This window comes from Ambystoma mexicanum, chromosome 5q, assembly GCF_040938575.1.
Source record: "Ambystoma mexicanum isolate Mex_15411 chromosome 5q, UKY_AmexF1_1, whole genome shotgun sequence".
Lineage (NCBI taxonomy): Eukaryota > Metazoa > Chordata > Amphibia > Caudata > Ambystomatidae > Ambystoma > Ambystoma mexicanum.
In genome coordinates, this window is record NC_090933.1 from 811,336,981 (window position 1) to 811,355,600 (window position 18,620).

At 43.1% G+C, this 18,620-nt stretch overlaps 1 protein-coding gene across 1 annotated transcript in view; it reads left to right on the top strand.

Moving 5' to 3' along the window:
- LOC138497686 (carbonic anhydrase 2-like) overlaps positions 1-17,225 on the top strand; it is a 102,758-nt gene extending 85,533 nt beyond the window's left edge. Inside the window, exons 6-8 of the mRNA XM_069621298.1 lie at positions 1,133-1,195; positions 1,776-1,931; positions 16,421-17,225. Coding sequence (XP_069477399.1) covers positions 1,133-1,195; positions 1,776-1,931; positions 16,421-16,540 — 339 coding nt within the window. The 3' untranslated portion in view covers positions 16,541-17,225. The remainder of the gene's footprint in view (positions 1-1,132; positions 1,196-1,775; positions 1,932-16,420) is intronic.
- The last annotated feature ends 1,395 nt before the right edge of the window (positions 17,226-18,620 follow it).

Consider the following 18,620-nt stretch of genomic DNA (forward strand, 5'->3'; position numbering starts at 1 on the left):
AGAGAAAACCCAAAAAGCATGGGTTTTCCCATCCCACAACAAGAGGGACAGTGCATTTTTTAGTGATAATTTGGTATCACCGAAACCACGCCCTGGGCAATCACCCTTTTGCAAGGAACTTTCTAGTCATCAGTGTTAAAATAAAGTTACATGACTATTCCGATGCCTCAATCTTTGCAGTTGTGACCGCTAGCTGCCTAGATTTAAGAATACGAGATTTAATTCCCCTCTCGCACTCTCTCACATAATTGTGCTGGTTGCCCCCACTCCCACCCTGCATCAGACCAGCTTCTTACCCTGTGTCCAAGAGAACAGGTCCACGGTCAATACAAATACCATTAGTTGTTTGGTCTTGCCCTTACCGGCAAGTTGATGAACCTTTTCTCCAGTAAACCATTCCCTGTGTATCAGTATCTCCCTACGGTTTGGGAAGGCAATTGCCACTCTGGCTCTCTGAGCTTTAACTTACCCTGTTGTTTCTTTCCGTGCTGGATTGGTGCAGAAGAGCCTTCCAGCTGCATTTTAACTCTCTGAAGTTTGCTTACAGACTCCTTAGAAAGACCTAAGTATACTGGGCCTGATTCACAGAAGTGTTTTATAATGGCAAAACCCCATAGGAAAACCCTCTTCGAATCAGGCCCACTGTCTTGTCATAGCCATTCCTGGCACTTACTGAATCCCGGGACAATCTGTGTCCTAGTCCCAGGTCTTTCCCTGGGGGCAAGAATGCACTTGAAGAAGATTGTTTTTGCACTGGAGCGATTTTTGCCCTAGTTCTTATTGCACTTACAACTGTACAGAGATGCTGTCATTTGGCCCTGTTTTATCCACTGCGTTTCATACTTCAAAAACTCCTGCTGCAGTAAATGTTCTGATCCACACGATTTTAAACACCCAAAATAAAATAAAAGGTCGGCACGAGTATGTTCACTCAGTTTATTCCTGCAAATGACTGACAAACTCACGCAGCTGAAGCACTGTGCACAATTCCATGAATGCACGTGCGAAGCAATAGTATTTTGGTGCGACAAATCATTGTTTAAAACGTTCCTTCATCAGCGCGGGGGCAGGAGGTTTGGGGAGGGTTAGTGTGTCAGAGACAATTTCAAACCTTTCTTTTTGTCTCTTGCAGATTGGAGAAGCAAATGCGGCCTTACAGACAATTATCGATGCCTTGGACCTCATTCCGACCCAGGTAGAGCACTCGGCAGGAAGGAGTCGCTCTAGGCCCTCCTGCAAAGAATAGCAGCGCTGTGGGTTCTGCTATGTTGTACCGCGCACCGCTACCACCAGGGGAGTTGCTAGGTCTGGAAAGGACCCGGGGCTACGCTGATATGGGAACTGTTGGGACTGGGGGCTAGCTAGTCTTTTGGCTGTAGCTCCTGAGATTCTATCCGGGGCTACAACCAAAAGATCAGCGGCTATAGCCCCCTTAGCCCCCCCTAGCAACGTCCCTGGCTATCACCAAGGGGCAATCTCCAGGCGCTCTATGGAATGGCCGGAGGGTGCACGTGCTCTAGCGCAGCGCCACAGCTCATACCTCCAGCAGCTCCCTTTATTAGAAGCTTCTGAGACCAGCATCTTCAACGCAGGAATTGATTTTTAAAGTTATGATCACTGTAGCGGGTTCACTGCAGCAGCTGTGCCTTTCGGTTTTCTACAAACTGCAAACACACAGCACGGTCTAGGCTTTTTCCCTCAGATCATGCCTTCTATGATGCTTGCACATGTCAATTTCAATGTAATGGACATTTGACGTTGTTCTGTCTCTGCAGGGTAAACAAGCTCCGTTCACTGGTTTCGATCCTTCGGGTCTTCTGCCGGCAACTCTGGATTTCTGGACCTACCAGGGATCCCTGACGACTCCTCCCCTCCTAGAATGCATTGTATGGCACGTGCTGAAGGAGCCAATAAGTGTGAGCCACGAACAGGTATCTATAACTCTGATTTTACATGAGTGGACCAGAGGCGCTATGAGTCTGATTACATGGGATTGCGCCATTGTAAAGTGTTTTTGTGTGAATCAGCCCCATGTCTATTGTTTGTAGTTCGGTTTGCAGGAGTTACTTTAAGAATTTAGCAAACAAGGGCAGCACAAGACCGAACCAGGTGCACAAGTCAAGAAAATCCAATATTGCACCACTTCCCTAGAGCTGGGGCGGCACTGCAAACACTTTGCACCAATGCTAGTGCATTTAGCACTAGTGCAAATATTTCCCTAGTTCAAACAATATACTTTGAGGCCCTGATTCTGCCCGCAAATCCCTGTTTGACGAATGGGGCGTTGCGTCAGAATGGCACGCAAATCCCAGTTTTGCACGCAAATAATTCCATTTTTTTTTTTTTACAAGCAAATCATTCCATTAATCAGGGCCTAATTGTGTTTTTGCACCGGGGGAAAATGACTACAACTAGGCTAAACATTGCCTTACTGCAATACTGCATGTAAAGAAATGTGTTTGCACTGTTTGCCCTTGTACCTGTTGAAAGCTTCTAGGTATGCCCTGCTGTTAGATAATGAACAGTTTAAGATTGTGATGCATATTTGTGGCGGATGCATTCCCTCATTTGGATGAGATGGAGCCAGTCCTCTCTGCCAACCTACTATTAAAAACCATGAAAAACTTCACGGCATCACAGATTTACATCATAAATGAGGCAGGTATTCAAATAACTGATTCTGGTATATGCCTTTAAACGGTTTATTGTGATTTTTTCGATTTTTTTATAGGTTGCTTAATAAAAAAAAAATATTTTTATCAGCCGATTATAGGTTGACCTACAAAAAATGAAAAAAAACACATTGCCTCTCCCCCCACCAATCTCAGCACCCTCCTGTTCCCCCGCTGGCGGTATTAGAACAAAATCGGGGGGTTTCAGCCCCAAATCCCCATCCTTCAGCCGCTGCTACCCCCTCTTCACCCAAGACTCCTCCAATCTTCCTACAGACACAAATAACCAACACACAAACACACGCACTCATACACTTAGCTCTTCCCTTTCAGTGCGGCTTCCGGGTCCTGGGTTTCCTGTCAGCCCCTGCATGCACTTGTGTGTGGCAGGTGCGTCACAGTTCGATTTGGAAAGACCACGCTGTGTGGTCACAGAGCAGTCTTTCTAAATTGATTTCCTTTAAAGTCGTTTTCTTTTTAAACCACCTCTTCACTCATAACTCTTTAGACTGGGCATGAAGGCTTCCAGCGATCCTCTGGTTATACCAAACCATGGGGGTGAAGCTTAAAACGGCACCTCCCTCATACGGCCCTCTGGTACCCCCACCAAAGCCAGGATTAGGGCTACTCAACGAAACACAGTTCTATGGGAATGGCGGTGTAGGATGGCTGTAAGACCCAAGCCAGTGGAGGCAGTCCTTCAGTAGGGTGCAGGGGTAACTGTGAGGGCTGTCAATGCACATTGGGAAAACAATAGCAATCTAACAGTAAGTGAGTGAAAAACTGCATTCATAAGACACAATCTGAATGAGCTAATCACCTCCAAGCATCAGATTTTAGAGAAATCTCTTAGGCCCTGGCATTGCAGGGGTACAATGAGCAGCTACTGAGCTCCAAAGGAAAGTGAATACTTTAACATCCAGACAAAGGGCCTTTGGAAGGCTGTTCCACAGATGTGGGCTTCAGCACTACAACTTAAGTCTGGACCGGAGGGCCAATGTGAGGTGCGCACATTGATTTTCAATGTGAGGTAAATGGGGTGTGTCCATTCAGGCATTAATGCACCAAACAACCTAACTTCCAATCAATGTGGGCCTTCACAGCATATCAATGCAGCGTGCTTCTCATATTGGACATGTGGTTAGGCTTACAGATACCACTCACCATTGTAACTGTGACATTTTGGGCAATTTGTTATCGCTGCATTTTCCTGAATGGATCTATTACATATAATGCATTGGAATAGTCCAAGTGAGAGTTTACTAAAACATTCACGCCAAGTGCCTGATCAGAGCTGCAAATATAATTCATCATAAGGTTAAGAGGGTGGAGTAGAAAAAAGAGAGCTTTTACAAGCACTTGTGCTTGAATCGCCGTAGTCAACTGGACTGAAACATGACACCTACATTATTCACGTTATCCAACACTGGAATATGTTCGTCACAGAACTCAGGTGGTATGATCGAGCATGAACTTGATGTAAAGTCATCACTCACCCCAAACAAGTGTTCTCTGCTTTGCCAGCATTACCTTGAAGGGAATTAGTCCTCATCCCTTTGCCCACTGTCTCCAGGCACTGCCCATAGGTTTCAAATTCATCTGGCCTGTCATCCTCCACAAGATACAGGTGAGCATTGTCGCCATATGAATGTCCATGCCAACAGATGAAATAAGGTGCAATAGCAGACACATGTAGATATTGAAAAGTTGAAAAGGATGAGGAGAAAAAGCTTGCTTGGTGTCATGCCACAAGATGGACATATTCCATCCTGAAAACGGTCTCTCTAGGCGTACAGCACAGGTCCTTCCTCTAAAAATGATTTAAACGGTTGCATTGAAGGTTTCAAAGAGGTGCAGGAGCACTGGCAGGGAGGCTTCACCGGCGCCTGCATTCACCAGTAGATTATCACACACCTACAAGATGATCAGTTATATTCCATGACAAGGTCTGAAGCCTCATTGAATGGGAAGAAGCAGACTGCAAGCTTCTTCATAAGCTTATATTTGCTTTAGCACTTCACCGTCCAAAGCTTTATCTATGGGCAGGAGCATTGTGCCGCCTGGTCAAGGGTGTATGTTTTCAGAAGGGGCTTCATTAGACGTCCTTCAATTGGAGAATGACTAACTGGGTCCTGTTGAGAGCAATTTCAGTAATGCAGGCCTCTACAGTCCGGGCAACATGCAAATTGGCTCTCAATTCAGTGGGCTTTTGTGTACACAGTTGCAGCTGAATAGAGTTGGCCAGCACTGAGCTGAAGTTCAAAGGAACTACAGGGAAATAGTAGATCATGACTAATGGCGAGCTTGAGTTGGAACCAAGCTTATAAGACATTTCAACATCCTATCGTAGAATTGTATTACGGAAAGCATTTGCCTGTTCCTGGCTAGAGAGATCATATGCGGGGGAGCTAAGACAATCAGGAGTAAGCATTGATTGCAACGGGTGAAAAAGCTCAGAAGGATACTTACTATTATGAAGAATCCCCATGTGTCAATGACTGCTCTTGGCTTCCCGTGTAGCCTGAATGTAAGTTTGATGAAATGCCTATTGCCCTGCAGGAGTACAAGGGGTGATTAGTGGCTAAAACATGTACTCAGCCACCACACTACTACAAACCAACAGTCATCCCAACTATACAGGTGAAACAGGCACAATCAAGAAATACATCCTTCGCCATTTGTGGTAAAGTGGACTGAGGGCAGGCTACAATCTTAAGAGGGATGCACAGGTGATAACTTTTGCAATCCAAACTGGAATAGTACAACCGTCCAAAACGAAGGAATGTCCAATCAGGTTCTATAAAAATATATAAACATTAATGCAACACACCAATGCACAATATAATGGTCTATAAACACACTAAGAACCCCCTCATACCACTGTGGAAAGAACACATAACATGCCAAATGTAGATGATGCAATTACTATGGCAGTGAGTCATGCTGTTGCAAGTAGCAAGCTGGCTTCAGTTTGGTTCAAAGTGGAGCTCTGTGCAGTTCGAAAGCGGTGTTCGAGCAATGCAGTTTGAGGGCCTCACCAAGATCACAGGGAAGATCGATTCAGTTCAAGATGTTGGAAACTGCTGGATTTAGTCGATGAATGAATGACAAGATGTTTCCAGAGGTTTGAGTCATGGTCCAGGGAAGTTTCATGCTGTGATCCTGATTGCTCAATACAATGCTCAAAGAGGCAATGGTTTGAAGTCATTGTCAGTGGCAAGCTTTGTTTGAGCAGAACAGTTGACATGCTCTGTTTTGTACGATGCACCATTAAGTAGGTTTGATGAATGCAACAACATGGGTTTGAATACATTTGAAGAAGTGCCCAAAACCAGCACTGCAGGACTTTTTGGTTCAAGAGATTCACATGCAGTCAACTCTATTTCAATGATGGTTCAAAAGAATGCAGGAATCCAAATGCTACACTCTTTCTGGTGCTGTGAGTTACAATCCAAGGGCACAAGGACTTGTTTGGTGTTTGTTCTCTTGATGTCCACCCGAGAGAGGGCTGGCTAGAACCAGCAGGAATCCTTCTCCTTCAGTGAGGAGACTGGGTACCAATACAGCTGGCAGAGACTGCAGATCCTAGTCCAATGGCAGTTCAGCCCCAATGTTTCCTGGGTACTAGTAGGAAACAGAGCTTACCTCTGCCTTGGAACACTTTCCTTCACCTCACAACTGGAAAACTTTGGAAAGGACTGCCCTCCCAACAGGATCCAAATGAGTTCTTCTGGTAAAGATCCAAAAGAATCAACGAAGGAGTGAGTTACCCCTTAGGTAGAAAGGCAAAAGGCACCAGGATATTGGGTAAAAGCAAGCCAGTTTTACAGGGTCCTATCCCTGTTTAATTTATTGAATTTAATATATTGAATTTGTATAGCTCATTCACCTAAGCGCTGAACAGTAAAACTATAAAATGCATATTGATGTATTACAAAAAAACAATATTTATGATGCCAGCGGATGGGTTCTAAGAGAGGCACGAAATGAAGATAGAGTGGGAGAAGAATGGACAGCTAAAGCAAATGCAAATTCCAGTACTTGGAAGAGAGTAGGGAGGTAGACCGAAAATGGGAGGTCTCACAAGGAGCTGTTGGGCCAAGTAAGAAGGAAGTGAGATTGTGATTGCAGTGAGCGGATAGGAGCGTAGAAAGAAACCAAAGATGATAGACACAGGGGGGCCTAATCATGCATGCATTTGAAAACAATGCAAACGTTATAAAAGAGCAGGGGAGATTGAAAAGGTAGCCAGGCAATAGAGTGCATAAAGCATTAGAAGTAGAAGCATGGTGGAGGGGGCAAAGAGTGCAAACAGAGGAACTATAGATAGAGCACAAGAGAGCAAGACAGCTTGAAAGAACCATTGAGTACATGAGAAGTTCTGAGGCATGAAATGATAACAAAGAGCAAACCTTATGAATATTAAAAAGCTGAAAATGACAAACCTGAGCAATGTTGGAAATGTGGAGAGTGAAAGAAAGAGAAGAATCAAAAGTGAATCCAAGATGCCGAGGAGCATAGGACATAGAGATATAAGATGGAGGAAAGTAAAAATAAAAAAAGGAGGAGGGGAGGAAATATTAGAATGGAAAAAAAGAATGTCCGTTTTGGATGGATTAAGATAAAGAAAGCGTTAGTGTATGCAAGATTGTACAGCCAGTAGACAAGCAGAGATAATGTCATGAATTGCATTAAAAAAGGAGTACAAAGAAAGGAAGATCTGGGTTTCATTGGTATAGAAGTGGCAGGAGAAGGCAAAGTACTTGACAAATCTAAAAAGAGGGGTGGTATATAGAGAGAAGAGAAGGGGTCCAACGTACCAACTTTGAGTAACACCATGGTGAAGAGGAGCAGAAGACGAAAGGTTACCAGCCCAGGAGATAGATAAGGTAACAAGCGACTATTGCCTTCTAGAATCATATACAAAGTGCTTTGCTGTGCAGGTAGTGGAGGAGACAGGAAAGAGAGAGGAACTCACAGAAAACCAAGATGGACTAGCCCTACTTCCATTCTGTCTGACTATCTAAGCGTGCCCCCTTCCCAAGCCTGCAACTTCAAAGACCCTTTGGTATGCAACAAACTGGTATGAGGCTTTACCTATTGTTTAGGGTGTGCCTCTTTAAAGCTTATTTCCCAGGATTTACCAGCTGAGAGATTCCTGGGCTTGAGAGAGGTGTACCAACCCCAACCTCATAAGGGATCGAAGAGAGCCAATTCCTGCACCTTTAATCCTGCTGGTTGCAATAGAAACAGGGAGTCCTGCCTGGGGAGAATACACACAGCCTGTACATGGCTGGCCTGGACTTCCTTTGTTGACATGAGTATGCAACAAGTCAGATTGAATTATCAGTCACCATACTAAAACCAAGGTATGGTGTACATTTAGATAGTAACCTGCCACCAGACTGTTAGTTCTCTTCAATTATTATGGGTTTGGATCAGATGTGCTTATGCAAGTGCAGCCTGTGTTTGCAGTGATTTTAGTGTCACAGCAATTGTCAAACAGGGCATGTGATCTCTGAACCTGCTGTGTCCCACTAGAGAGGAGACAATGCACATCAGACTGATGCAGCATGGGACATGTGCTCCCTATGCTTTTGCATGGAGCTTACTGCAAGAGCTGGCCTGTTTAGCATACCACCCTTTCAGAGACACATTACCCACATCATTTTTTAATTAATAAAAATAAAAAGAGTCAGGTCTTCTATAACATTGTCAGATGGCAACCCTTGATATGATATGATTGGTTATTTATAATGCACTTAATACCCAGAGGTTTCTAAGCACGGAGCCAGGGATCAAACCTGTGTTGCTCCGTGTCGTCTTGTTTCCAAGGCGAACACAGTACCCCTTAGCTATCCTCCCAAGAGTTCACAAAAGTTTTTCAATGAGGCATCAACAAAGTTTTATTTCTGACCCGGGACATACATATTTCCTCTAGCTCTCTCTTTCAAAACGCAGAAGAATCATAATTTCCTGAGTGAGTGAACATTTGACAAGAATTAGAATGAACCTGAGCTTATAGACATGAAACCATTGTCTATGGTCCAACACTATGCTGTTCCTCCATCAGCCCAACAGTTATCAGTGAAACATATTTTATGGAAACTCTCAGATCCTTGTGAAAAAGAAGTGCCACCGTGTGTCCTAGGATGTTAAAAAGCAGGTTTCTGCTAAGGCCAACACTTCAGGGGTGTGCTCTATAATGAACTGTCGAACGTTCAAGCATGATTTACCAATGTAATGATGTTTTATATATCTACATCTAACGGACATGCCATCTTTAAGTGTGAGACAGAGCATAAATAAATATATATTTCCTTTCTGCCTTCATGCTGATTAGTAGGAATTCTGGAAGCTGATGGGGACCTCAGAGCTTTCTCATAGAGTCCGGAGTCTGATCGTTTCCCAGTTTAGAGACACCTTCATAGGCTAAACCTGAAAAACACAATGAAATTCAGATAAGACGTTGACAGATGTGCCCCTCCTGAAACCATATGCAATTGGGCATAAACAGGCATAAACATTGCTTTACCTCCAAATTATTATCAAGCACCCTCGCACGAGCATGCCTTTAAGAGTCCTTTCCCACTTAGGAGCACAGCGCCTTGGTCCTTCTTAATTTGGGTGGTGTCAGTCTTGGAGGAGCAGGGGGTGCTGGGAGATGTAGGTTAATGTGCTTGTAGAGTGGCTCTGTCAAATCTTGATTGCATAAAGACCTTGAATGCTCCCCACCATTGCTCCCCTCCAGTACGAGTCTCAGAATGTGTGCACAACCACTCTGAGGTCTCAGGACAGGATTTCCCTTTTAGCAGCCCCTTGTCCACACTCCTCCCACATCCGTGGAATACATAGAGAGTGCCAGTCTCGGTGAAGATGGGGGAGGGGCGTCAGGTGTTGTTCCCTGTGTCCACCTCTGCACAGTCTTTCTGGCAACTCTGAGCTGTTGGGATCGCCATTGCTCCTGATCAATGCCTGCACTGTGGAAAGAGTCGCCAGATTGTTTAACACCTGCAAAAGTCAGAGACGGCGGGGTCTTTCATTGAGCAGCCCACCACCCTGGTCCGTCTTGCTAACATGCATACTTTGCGGTGTGAGTGGTTGGGAGTATCAGTCTTGGTGGTGTAAGGGTTTCTTGCAGCGGTAGTTTTCTAGATCTGCATCCATGGTGTTGAGCTGCCAAATTGTAGGACAGGAAGGCGTTCAGATGCTCCCGTGCAATGCCCCTGTGCACTAAAACTCTCAGCCATTGTTTATGGTGTCAGTGTGGCATGTACACCATTACATTACAGCATATGATGGCAACACAGGTGGTGATGCCATCAATGATCACATCACTCACTCAAAATCAATGATGTTTGGGAGGATAGCTCAGGGACAACACATTTGTCTTGGAAGCAAGACAATGCATAGCAAGACAGGTCGGAAAACACGGTATTACGCTTAGAAACTATTAAGTGCGTTATAAAAGAACAATTATAATCATAAAAGTCCTACTGGGACACACAGGGCTTGATGTATAAAATGTGTATTACTGCTGCTTATCGAACAAATGCAGTGCACAGTGAACGGTCGTGGAGTTTGCGTAACACTGTATATTAGCATCAAGTTTTGGATAAATGTGCAATAAATAGCACCCACAACAGAATGGCACACGCGTGATCTTGTACATTGTGGAGCCAAGCCTACTCATTTGCACCTTGCATTAACTTCTTGCTGTAGTAGGCTCAAAGGTCCTGGAATTGAGGCATTTCTGGGGCAAACACATGTACCTTAAAAGCTTGCAGTGGATCAGAATGCATGTTCCTACATTGTAATTCTACTTTTTTTGAGATGCAGAGGGGTACATTAGGCACCAGGTATGCCCTCGTTGGCCCACACCACATGATCATCGTGAAACATACGTTATTGCATTTTGCCTGAAAAAACTACTACTATAAAAGTCAACACATCATACGAAATAAAATGTTTTCAAATATAATAACCCCCCCTAAAGACTCCTGTCTTTCAACAACCCGGTTGAACTAGTTACAATGGGAAATTGTTTTGACTTGGGACAGGAAACTAAATTACCTCTATTTATCTAACAGCTCACAGTGATAACACCAATCAGATAAAGCTGTTGAATGTGTTAAGAGCTGTACTCAAAGGACTGACCTGGTGGCAGCAGCACTTCCAATTTGTGTTGATCATGAGACAATGCACCAAGTGACGTGCAATAGCCACAATGCTACTGTAGGCTACGAGCGCTGCTTGGGCAAAGCCCAAAAAGGGGAAAACCCACAAGTGGAGAAAGAACCCTGTTCTGCGTATGTAGTTTGCCTGATAGGGTTGCAAGTCAAGTTGGTCATGGTGATGAGTAGAATGCAGGAATCCAAGGATAGTAGAAAAGGAATTCGACTCTAGATGTAGCCAAACAAGTTGGAGCTCACAAGCAGAATACGTAATGAGGGGAGAATGTCCAGAACAAGAGAATGTAGCGAAAACCAAGAAAACAGAAGGCAGATGAGGAAAAGCAGACGGTGTGCGGGCAGGACCGCATGGCAGGGCTGGATGAGAAGACAGGAATAACGAGCAAGCAAAGAAGACTCAGCAGACAGGAATGGAGGCAAGAACGAACTACGAAGTGTCAGTGTTCAAGGATAGAAGTGACGCAGCGAACCTACCGGTCTCTTCTGTAATATGGAGCCGGACTGTTCAGTTCCTTCCGCAGAACGTGGCACTGCGCATGGCAGTCCTGAAAACACTAGACCGCATCCAGAGGTTCCGAAAATGGCATGAACCAAACACCATCTCGTGAGGAAAAGGCGTCCTTGTGTATGCCTCTGTCTCCAGCGTTGCCAAAGAAACCAGCAGGTAGCAGAGTCCTGATAGAATGGGCCAGCAATACGTAGAACCTACTCTGCGTCAATTAGAGTGCAATTAATCCTCTAAGTTTTATGCTAAATCTCCCAGTGAAATTTCAATAAGGTCACTTTAGAAGAGAGCAATCTAGGAAGACAAAGATTTTTCTATGCCTGCTTTCTACAAACCGTAAACATTTAATTTGTCAAAAATCAAATGGCGTGATTTGTGTCCCAAAATGTGCTACACTTTGACGTTTCAAATTACTCCCATCTGGAATTCTGTACATAAATGAACCAATTACAATAAAATAGTGTTTTCTTTGCAAAAATGAACGAATTTGCCACCAACTCATTGATCTAACAAAAAAAGAGGGCGTGTCATGCTCTTTCCCTCTCCTGTATGGCTGTGACATAAGTGTGTGATGTTGTGTGTTCTGAGGCCATCCATAGAATGGTCCGCGCACGGGGTTCCAGGATTGTCAGTTGAGACGGACTCCCTGGGTGCTCGGAACCGATGGGTCTATCTCGCTATGTACTGAACATGTACCTGTAATTATGAACTTAACAAATGAGACTTAACTCCAAGACATACCTGAAGTGGCCAAACTGGTCTATGTGAACAAAGAACTACACAAGGGTTCGTCTATTTAATGATTTAAAAACCCCTGGCTGGAAATCATTGTAGGATCATTCTTAGGTAATATATTTCGCAAGATTTGCCTAATCAAATCCATAGAAACTCAAATCATTACGCTTCCTTTAAATGTTGCAATTTGCATTGTTTTAGGGAGCACTCCGTTTGTTTTACAATACGGGACACCACAAATGGTTTCTCGAAGATCCATAGGAAAGGCAACACTATGCCCAAGCAAAAAAGGCAACAGCAAAGATCTACTTTTTTGAGCAACAACAAAATGCCAAGACAAAGCACGAAGACACAAAAGAAAAACAAGCAGGAGTTGAGAAGAAGGGCGCAAGGTTCTACGTGAGCGTAACCGGCCACGATCTTGGCAAGCCACCTCACTTTGAGTGTATGCGGTTCGGCTTACACAGTACACAGCTTAAAAATAACAGAGGACACACGCTCCAGGAAAATTATACCTGCATCCTTTGCCGCAAGCGTGTACTGAACTGGCACACTACACTAGCATTGCCTGGCACAGATTCTGTTTCCTTAAAAGTCATTCATCAAAATTACATTGCAATTCGCAATAAAGTTGTTTCAATCCGAATGGTGCTTGCGACCAGTTTAGAAAGAAACTATCCAGCGAGAGAGTGCGACAATGGTGTTTGACTTTTTTAAGCACAGTACACGGTGCCGCTAACTGGTGGAAACAGACACGCAGCAAACCCCATTATTTGGCCAGGTGTTGTTCTATACAGGGTGACCTGATTTAAAAAGTAAGAAAAGCGGGATGTGGCAACTGACATAGAAGTAGGACAAACTCTTGAAAGTGGCTGTCCAGGCACTACACTTCAGTAGAGTTTGGAGGAGAAGGGGGTTTAAGTCTTACTGTTCAAAGAAACACATATTATTATAATTAATGTATCAGAAACTACCACTGTCTTAAGTTGTAAAATGCAGCATTTCTACTGTGCGAGATTGTGCATTCCTGCCTGCCAGCTATGAAGACCTCCTACAAAAACCGGGACCACTGCAGTTTTCAATGGGAACATAATCTTGAGATAGGGGGACAAGGCAAAACGGGGAATTCTGGTCACCATAGTTCTATAGGCACTGATGCTGTCCCTTGGCCTTTTGTCCATCGGGATTCAAACAATGGCGGCTTGCTCTCATCAGCTGTGGGACATTGTAAACAATCCTGAGCCGCGGGTTTTGGAAGTCGAATTAATTCCGTACTGTGGAACCGGTTTTTTGGTCAAAGTGGTTACTTCACTCTGCGGCTAGTAGTTTTGACCAGTGTAACTAAATAAATATTCTTTACAATACACAATTTACATCACATTTTATCCAAAACCTCCCCCTTGGGTACTCTACAGTCTGTCACAAAAGGAATGAATTGCTATTTGCAACTGTGCGCCAGTTTTTCATTGGTGCCTGAGGCCATTTTATGCCCCAGTACAACCCTGCAGTTAATAGGCACCGTAGAGCGTGCACTTATTGGAAAGCTATCTCTATGTTTTCCTGGTGAGGACGGGCAGCAGTAGGTACAGCGCCGAGTGTCCCTTTCTTTCTGTACCTGCCATTTCTTTTCCATTGGTTTTTGCCAAGTTTCCAGTGGGGTCGAGGATTTACGTCATACCCTCCAATTCCTTACTGAATGGATCTGGAATTCTTTGGTTCTAGGTTAGTAAAACTCCAGTAGAACTGAAGAGTAATCCTTTTAACTCAACCGTATCAAGCATTGATGACTGTGGAAGTGACTCCTTCGAAAAAGCACAAGATATATATATATATATATATATATATATATATATATATATATATATATATATATATATATATATGTGCGTTACATACAAAGCTATAAAAAAAACAAAGTTCCATCCTAGCTGTCTTAAAACCCCTCAGCACGAGAAGCCACATCATGACCATACTAGAATCTAAGATATGCACAAAGAAAAGAACCATAGAAGAGATTGGCTCCTGTTTACCTATGAGCTGTGACTTAAGTGGAAAGGAAAGCATCACTGGCTGGCAAAAGCCCTTGTGCCCATGTAAACAATGGACCTGGGCTGCTACCACCTAGTGATGACCCCTTCTAAGGTGTATATAGCTATTACCACCCGGGCAAGGAAACTGGGGTCTCATGTCTGTACTTTTTAAATAAATTCGGCTTTACCCCAAGCATGCATACTGAATACCCTTCGAAGATGGCCACCGTTGACATAGGAACAGAGCTGCTTTTCTATGTCCATGGTTGAACCGGCTGCCAGCGGTCGAATAGGGAATGGATAGTGATGTAAGTGGGTGCTGAAGGGTGTCAGGGGTGAACGTTGAGGGGGAGTGTGCGTGTGGCCGTAGGTGCTGTGGGGGTCAGTATTGGAGGCAGGAGGGGTCAGAAGAAAATAATAATAATTTTGCATTTATACAGTGCTACGAAACCTCAGGTATCTGAGCGCTGCTTATTATTACCCAGGGGGTGTGGTGCTCATTTATCGACCTCGGAAGGATGAAAGGCTGAGTTTGGCCCTCCCGGGATTCGAACCTGCATCAGCAGGCTCTGCAGAAATGTTAACGTGAGTGCTCTACTCAGCTGTGCTATTGGACAAGCTCTGACAGCACAGGGACGATCCACTAGTGGCCTGCATATAATGTGGGCTTTACTATGCAGTAAAGCCAGTGTTCCCAGCCCCCTGATTGGTTAGTAATCTGGAGGAACATATCAATGGATGCTAACTGTGGGCCAGCTCTCCTGCACTGAGGTTGCCGCTCTTCAAAGAACACTTCATTGCCAGCTCACTTGCTGGTTCCACCTCTTTTCCTCCTACTCCTCCTCTCTCCCCTGGTCTCCCTCTACCCCAGTATTTGTTTTGTCCTCCCTTCTACTTGCATCACGTATTTGCCTGTAGTTTGATCATTATCTTGCTTCGGTCGTTCAAAAGGAGATCAAAAGCATTGCTTGTCACAATGTGTTCACACATCTGAATGTGTGGGCGCACATCTGAAAACTGTGGGTGTCAATGCAAACCTTCACCTGTATGTCTAAAATATCGCTTGCGCCAGGCATCTACAATTTTGCAAGGTGTTTAAAGAAATGCCTTGCGGTACACTGGACATGTTTGAAGAAGGTGCTTTGCAGTTTCACAGAAAATATGGAATGTTTTGCTCTTGTTACAGAATTTAGAACGGAGTCGATTTTTTGTTCTGGTTCATTACGGGCTTGTTTTGCAGTTTGCACTTCTTTAATGATATCTTTAAATATCCTTACATATTTTTATTGTATGTTTCTGAAACGTAAAAGACCTGGAACTCAGACTGTTGTGATTCTGGTAGTGTGTGTAAAGAAAGTCCAGAAACCCTGCACCGTTTTCTATTTCTTTGCCTGACGTACATTGATATTCGTGAGAGACATTTGAAACCATGGCTGAGGGTGAATGGGTGCAGTACCCTGTCCTCCGCCTTGACGCTTTGCAAGTCACTGGCCACAAGGGACAGTATAGACGTGGTTTCAGGCTACCTCACACATTCTTAGCCAAGAAGGATACAATCACTCGAAGATGCTTTATAGCATCTGGTTTGTTTATTTATTGTTGTGCAGTTATAGCATATTAAGGGCCATCACCTAAAAGCTTTATAAATGCAGTCAGAACTTTAGAAAAGGTAGTAATGTAATGTATTAACATTTTGATTTGTGAAGGCTTGGGTTTCCTGTATTGTGTTCTTAGTGTGCACATTTGAACGTATGTTAACTCCTATTGTAATATCTTGAGAAACTAACAGATCGAACATTTTGATATGTTGATGTTTGGTGCTATGCTTTTATGACTATTGTCGAAATAAAGCTGAATGAAATGAAATTAAACATAAAAACCCTCTCATCTTAGATTTCTGCAGTAGAGCTAAACCAATGTATGTTTGCATAAGATGCTCTGTAGAACGTTGCATGCCTCTGCAGAGTCTCTTTTGGCATCCATCTTGAATTATCCTACATACGGGATGATGGGGAGAACAGTGGGATATTAGCACACAGTATGAATGACTTGTTTTACAATAATGCCATATGTGTTCCTTGAAAAAGAAAGCCGTAATTATGTTTACTGGCATTTATGTCCGTAAATACGTGTGATTGATAAACTCCTATGAGTACATCTACATATGTATTTCTTTGTGCATTATGCTTTCAAATGTTTCACGTTTTTAACAAATATTAAGAGTTTTTGTTCCACAAAATATGCCCCTGACTCGCAAACTGATGCCGGTTTTGTTTCTTTCTTTAGATTGCAAAGCTGCGGTGCCTCTATTTCAATCACGAGAACGAGACTGCCTGTCACATGCAGAACAATTATCGCCCGCCGCAACCTCTTAAAGGCCGAGAAGTTAGAGCCTCTTTCTATTAATTTGCACTACGTTCTCCGATGGGATAGCTCTTCTTTAAGTAAAGTAGGCCTGCCATAAAGCACAAGGCAATAGCTTGTCCGCTGATCTGCGTGCTTCCTCTGCCTTCTAGTTTATTATTATGCAATGTAATGGGAATGGTGGTGATACGCTCAAAGTCTCCACTTCCATTCGATTTGTAATAACCGGTACTATTAACGTTGCTTGTCCATCAACGCATGTTACACATTACAAAAACATGCAGATGGCCCATGAGAGCAGTTACAATCATTAGCAGAAGTCACTACTTGCTTTTGATAAGCCTTTGAACCCTAGAACTTTTATTCTTACTACAGGAATGCTTAATGACCTAAAAATAATGTGAAGTATGACCGTGTGATTACATTCTATCAACATAGGATTCACCTGGTATGAATGATTAAACATAATTTATTTTATGATACTACAGTGTACATATTTCAAAGTATAATTTATGAATAGATGAGATTATTTTGTAATTGAAGGCCTTGTGCTTTCTACATTTGACAGTCTTAAATTATGTGTTGTTTGTACATTTTGTTTGCACTCTACAGAAGCTGTATTGAAATAGCGAAATCAAATTTAATTTAAGAATGACAGAAATGCAGATTGTATTTTCTATATCTTTTCCATATGTCTCTAATAAAATAGCAATAATGAAAACTAAAAGTATTGTTTCAAGCTGTGGTTATTACACCCTGTTTTTGGTCAAAACTGACACCAACACACATTAATGACATATATTGAACGAGGAAACTTTATAAGATAGCCTTGATAATTGAAACCTAAACAGCTGATATTCTGAAACTGTACAGATGCATTTAGACCTACCTGTAGCCTGTAGCTGAAGAATATACTGGCTGTTAAATGCTTTACATGATGAGGAGTGTCCAGCTGTTAAACAGGGATAGTGACATTTAACAATCAGTAAAGCCCACATGCCAACTGATCAGGTAATATTTTGCAACACTGTGTAACAATCTGTACTTCAACATTCAGAGGGATTTTTTTTTCCCAGTGTGAGGAAAAACAACAAAAACCTCTTAGAGGACCATAACAGTTGAAAAGATGGATGTGCAAAGTCCTCTTTCAGTCTCTAAAACCGGAAAATAAAACAGTGGGTGAGACCAAAAGACAGACAACGCATTATATTGTTAAATGAAGAAATAGATGGGGCACAAGCCATGGTTGTCTGTAAGATCGCAGGGGCTGGGGGTAGAGGCAGGGTGGGTACATATGAGAAGTGAGGAGATCCTCCAAACCATCTAGACATGTCAGAGTAACGTGGCCAATGGCAACCCCCCGCTCGTGTCCAGTCCCATACCTGTTCATCTTCTAAGGAAACTTAAGATCTACACTGGTTTGTCACACCACATTCAAAGCATCCTGATTGGCTGAGGCCCACGCAGAATTCGATCGCAGCAGCGAATAGTTTTTCATATGTATATTACCACTGTTCTAAAAGGAGACCGATATCTCCTATAAGTCTGAACTGAAGGCTTCTAATGGTAGCGAAATGACATGGAAACGTTTTCTTCAGTACGAGAAACACATCAGAAAGTTGTGTTAAAATGTGGTTTATCTGATTGAAAACACAATCTTGTCAATATGTTAAAAGCGGAGATAGTAATAATTGTTGGTATCCACAACGTTGTCCCATCAGTTTCTAGTAATCTAATCAAATATTTCCGATTTCCAATTCTGAGAACATTTAATTTGTGTATTTGGCCTGGGGTATATGCCCTGTCCAGAGTCTATGGAGGGGTTAACTCTCACATGCATTACTCATTAGCACATCAATTTCCAATGGGATTGCACCATTGAAAACCCGCTTTTGTATATGAGGTCCTCCAGTTATTGCTCAGTTAACACCGAAAAGAAGCCTAGTTATGGCGGAAGAACACATCAGTGGATTTCTGTAAAAAGGCAGCCATCTTAATTCAGGGATTAACCCCTTTTCTAATGTCCCAAAGGCTGGTTAATACTCAGTGGGCCTGTTTCACAAAGCGTTTTTCAATGGGATTGGTTCATTGTAAACCGCTTTTGTGAATCAGGCCCAGTAAG